We start from the raw sequence: 4,980 nt of genomic DNA, 5'->3' as shown, positions 1-4,980 counted from the left end.
AGGTCGTCCCTCACTGTGCATCAGCGGGTGCACACGGGAGAGAAACCTTTCAAATGCAGCGAGTGCGGCAAAGCCTTCTTTGACAGGTCGTCCCTTACTCGCCACCAGAGAATCCATACCGGGGAGAGTCCCTACGAATGTCAGCAGTGTGGCAAAGCCTTTAGCCAGAAGAGCATTCTCACTCGGCACCAGCTGATCCACACTGGGAGGAAACCATATAAATGCAGTGAGTGCGGAAGAGCGTTCTATGGGGTTTCCTCCCTTAACAGACACCAGAAGGCGCATGCCGGGGAGCCACACCATCAGTGCAACGAGTGTGGCAAAGCTTTCTTCGAACGTTCTTCTCTCACAAAGCACCAGAGGATACACACTGGAGAGAAGCCATATGAGTGCAGCGAGTGTGGGAAGGCCTTCAGCCAGAAGTGCAGGCTCACACTACATCAGAGAGTTCACACAGGGGAGAAGAAACCCTTTGAGTGTAGTGTGTGTGGGAAAGAATTCAGCTTCAAGTCTTCAGTTATTGTGCATCAGAGGCGTTATGCCAAACAAGGGACAGACTGACCAAAGGAGAAGCATTAGCTACACAAAGGGCCTTCCATAATTGTGCTAGGTCTCCATGTCTTCTACAAACCCAGCATTTGCTCCTCCTGTCTACTGTGGCTGCTGTCCTGTCCACCACTGCTCCACAGGGTCTGAGTAATCAACATACCTAGTGTGGAGTGCAGAAGCTAAAACCCGAATCCAGATTCAAAGTCGTGGGCAGAGCTGGCTGTTGCTCATGCTCCTCGACCCCAGCACTGTAGAAGGTTGCTGGAGAGACTGTCAGCAACAGGGTATGGCTTAGGAGGGAAGCCCAAAGACATAACTCTATGAGAACATAGGCCCGTTGTCACTGCACTGAACTAGATGCAGGCTATTACAGGAGGGAACTGTCACAATTATGGGGAAACACCATTTTCTCCAGAAGGTTCTATAGTTTTAGTCCTTGTGAAGCCTTTTGGCCTGCAGACCTTGTTGTCTTTTGCCCTAGCATTTAGTCCTCCTGGCAGTAGTGCTAACACTTATTAAGAGCTTATCCTGGGGTAAATACTCACAGAGAATTGTAGCAGGGCGAGATTGACTGATCCTCTAACGAGTCCTCTTGCTGTCTCTCACAGATGAGCACCATGAGGTTTGTTCAAGAGATTAAGGAATATATTCTGGGTGACACAAGGTGAAGCCAGGTGTCTTAGTTACTGTTCTATTACTGTGTGGAGTCATGCTGACCAGAGCAACCTATAAAATTATTAATTAATTAATTAATTAGGGGCTTGCTTCTATTTCCAGAGAAATGGCATTTCTGTGGCAGGGAGCATGGCAACATATTGGTAAGCATGGAGCTGGAGCAGTAGCTGAGAGCTTACACCTGATCCACAGGTAGTCGGCCTAGAGATGGGGAGACACACTGGTCTTGGCATGGGCTTTGGAAAATTCAAAGCCCATCCTCAGTAACGCACCTCCTCGAACAAAGCCACACTCTGGGCTGCAGAGATGGCCTAGTGGTTAAGAGCATTGGCTGTTCTTCCAGAGGTCATGAGTTTCATTCCTAGCAACCACATGGTGGCTCACAGCCTAATGAGATCTGGTGCCCTCTTCTGGTGTGCAGGCATACATGCAGGCAGAACACATTATACATAGTAAATAGATAAATCTTTAAAAAAAAGATTTATAAAAAAACAAAGCCACATCCTTTCTAAATGTCCCCAAATTTCTAAACCCTAATCCTTTCTAAACACTCCACCAAGGGGAAACCAAACATTCAAATACATCTATGAGCTTTGGGCACGATTCACATTCAAATCACCACATTCCAGGCAAGGACATGATCAGTCCTTGTGAACCAGGTCTTTAGTACAGGATTTCCTCCACTGTTTTTATTACAGTGTGATCTTAAAATTTTGTCTTATAATTTATATACCTGAATTATCTTCTCAGCTGGATTGTAAGCACCTGGAGGTGTGATTTCAAAGGTCTCTGAATCTTTTTTTTTTTTTGGTTTTTTGAGACAGGGTTTCTCTGTGGCATTGGAGCCTGTCCTGGAATTAGCTCTGTAGACCAGGCTGGTCTCGAACTCACAGAGATCCGCCTGCCTCTGCCTGCCGAGTGCTGGGATTAAAGGCGTGCGCCACCACCGCCCGGCTAGGTCTCTGAATCTTACTCAGTGCCCTGCAAACACAGATGTTCAATAAATGTTTATCTAAATGAACACCAAGGTCTCTGTTTTCAAACCTCCTTTCTCATGAGTTTCTCAGTCCCACCTGTAGCATTCCTATGCTTCCCAATCCCAGCTCTTCCTTCTCCATTGCTCAAGAGACGCCACAAGCTGTGGTACAGTAACAAAGACGCCTCCAGACAAAGGCCTGTGTCTCCTCTGAAGTGTAGCAGTCTGTCCATTCAGTCTGTACCACTTGGGACCCACACATCACCATGAAGGAGGGGAAAGCTGAAAGATATTTCTTTCGTCTAGGTGCCATTCTAACCACTTCTAGAGTCAGAATCCACCCCTGAAGGCTAGGAATACAAGCAGGCACCTTGGTATTTGCATAACACTAGAAGCCATGTTTTGCACACCACTTAGCTTGGTCTTTTCACATGGCCCCTTTCAGCCCATTATTTTAGATGTAAAATAGCTCTCTATTGAATAAAATATCTCTGAATATCTAAAATCTTCCTTAATACACTCCCTCATCACCAAACTTAAGGTCCTGCTTGTTTCAGGGTATTTGATCACACTGTGAAGCTCCAAGACTGTGTTAATAAAATTAACCACACACGACTATGAAGGGCTGGAGGAACACAGTGACAGCCAAGTACATTCTAGCGAACGGATCGGCCCAGATGCTACACTGACAGCTAACCTAATGTTCTCACAAGAGATGATCCTTGAGTTTGAGCTCCGCATGCGGCACTCGGCCTCAAAGCCAGAATTGACATCACCCCCTGTACCATATGTGATGCTTGCTACTTCTGTTCCTCCTCACCGAGTGGGCCAGAGCGGTTTTCCTGGTTGAAAGCAAAGTGCAGGTTGCTTCCTATAACTTCAAGCCCTGCGACCCAGAGAGCGCAAGGACAAGCATCCTGTCCGACCCAAATGGGAGACGAGGATCGGGGGCCCAGCGACTTCTCGCCTTCCTTGACCAGGAACTTCGCACACCAGAGAGAAAGCACCCTGCTTGCACGCGCTTACAGTCTGGGTTCCACCGCTCACTTGCCAATATGCAACACAGTGCTGGGAAACAACCAGCAATTCCTACAGCCGCCGCCATGCTGGAGCAGGAGCAATGACGCTGCCTGAGTCTGAGCCCGCCTTCCCCACTGCCTGCCGTAACAGGCTGTGACTGCGCCTCGTCAGACATTCGTTCTAGGCGCAAAGAGAGGTGTTGAGACTCGAGGATCATCGTTCAGCGCACACGGGGGCCGAGAAATTGTCCACACGGAACAAGAGGGAAATTGAGTCAGGTTCAGCAACGGACAGCTTCTCAGGGGTCCTCGCGCTAGGACCCAAGGCAGGAGCATGGAGAGGGCGTGGCTAACTCTATATCTTATAGTACTAAGTAATGGCCAAATCTTTCAGGTCCAATCCAGGATTGGAGAGTCTTTGGAAAGCCCATTCTGCTGACCCAGGAAAAAGTCTGGGAACGAGTCCAGGGAGTGAAGGAAAGAAAGTTTAGGAAGTTCGTACATCATTCCAGAAAAGACCTAAAGTTTATTAAACTTTACGTTGCCTTTGATTTCAGACTCATTTTGTATTCGTGGTAGAGGTTGTATAAACACAGGGCCAGCCCTAGGCCATGGATTTTACCTCACCTGGTCACGGCTTTACACTATCTCTGCTTGCCCAAGTTAGCCACATATGATGGTCCTGGACTCTTCCTCTGAAAGGTAAGCCTCCGGCAAACTGTTTCTAGCCTGCCCTGGGTACAGTGTTTTGCCAAGGCAATAGAGTAATGCAGGCTTTCGTCATTAACGTCTTCAGTTATCCTCCAAGGCTTCTGCCTTTCCTGAGGGGAATGGCTGTCACGCACGTATTGGCCACCTAATGTCTTGGTGATGATTTGAAACACCCCAGAGATCCTGGGAGAGTCCAAATGGCGGCTGATTGCTCATGAGAGTGCCTTGGCTGCTTCTCAGGCGTTTTCGGCATGGACTGGGAAAAGGCTTCAGTTCGTTCAGTGACGGTATCCATGAAGACCAAGAGGCATTTGGAGATTTGACAGGTGGGGAGCTCAGGACAATACATCTTCCAAATCTGTCTTAGTGAAGAGGCCATGTCTGTGGGTGGTTACAAAAAGAGATCTTTCTGAAGCACATGGAGCCCCTGGGAACTCAGGAAAAGACTGACAGAGCCCCTTTCCTGAGAATAGGTGATTGTGTGTTTCTCCTAACTTTGTCTGACCGGAGAATCACCCTAACTTTGTCTGACCGGAGAATCACGGAGCTACTTTACAAGCTCCTATTAAGTACTTGGAGAACATAGTTGATCTGTGTGTGGCCATCCTTCAGGACTGTAGTAATAGGAGCGGCAGGGCTCCAGCACCCCGCTACCTGGCTAGCTTATGCCCCGAAATAACAACACACAGATTGTATTAATTTAAACACTGCTTGGCCCTTTAGCTCTAGCCCTTACTGACTAATTCTGATATCCCCATCAACCCATCTCTAATAATCTGTGAGCACCAGTCTTACCGGGGAGATTCTAGCCTACGTTCATCCTGGGTCGGAGCTTCATTGAGAGTGCCTCAGAGAGCAGAGCTATCCCCGCGTCCGCCCAGGAGCCGGGAGCATGGCGTCTCTGTCTGAGGCTCTTACCTCACTTCCTCTTCCTCCCAGCATTCTGCTCTGTTTACTCCACCCACCTATGTTCTAAGCTATGAGCCCAAGCAATTTGTTTATTACTCAACCAATGAAATCAACAGATTGATATATGACACTCCCACATCA

At 48.1% G+C, this 4,980-nt stretch overlaps 2 protein-coding genes across 2 annotated transcripts in view; both read left to right on the top strand.

Annotated features, from left to right (window-relative positions):
- The window catches only part of LOC106144265 (zinc finger protein 2-like), an 11,587-nt gene extending 9,769 nt beyond the window's left edge, over positions 1-1,818 (top strand). Inside the window, exon 2 of the mRNA XM_013352602.2 lies at positions 3-1,818. Within this exon, the coding sequence (XP_013208056.1) occupies positions 3-561 (559 nt within the window). The 3' untranslated portion in view covers positions 562-1,818. The remainder of the gene's footprint in view (positions 1-2) is intronic.
- Znf2 (zinc finger protein 2) overlaps positions 1-4,980 on the top strand; it is a 26,987-nt gene that overhangs the window by 6,795 nt on the left and 15,212 nt on the right. The window lies entirely within an intron of this gene.

Source organism: Microtus ochrogaster (genome assembly GCF_000317375.1).
Source record: "Microtus ochrogaster isolate Prairie Vole_2 chromosome 14 unlocalized genomic scaffold, MicOch1.0 chr14_random_1, whole genome shotgun sequence".
In the NCBI taxonomy this organism is placed as follows: Eukaryota; Metazoa; Chordata; class Mammalia; order Rodentia; family Cricetidae; genus Microtus; species Microtus ochrogaster.
This window is presented reverse-complemented; position numbering and strand designations above follow the sequence as displayed.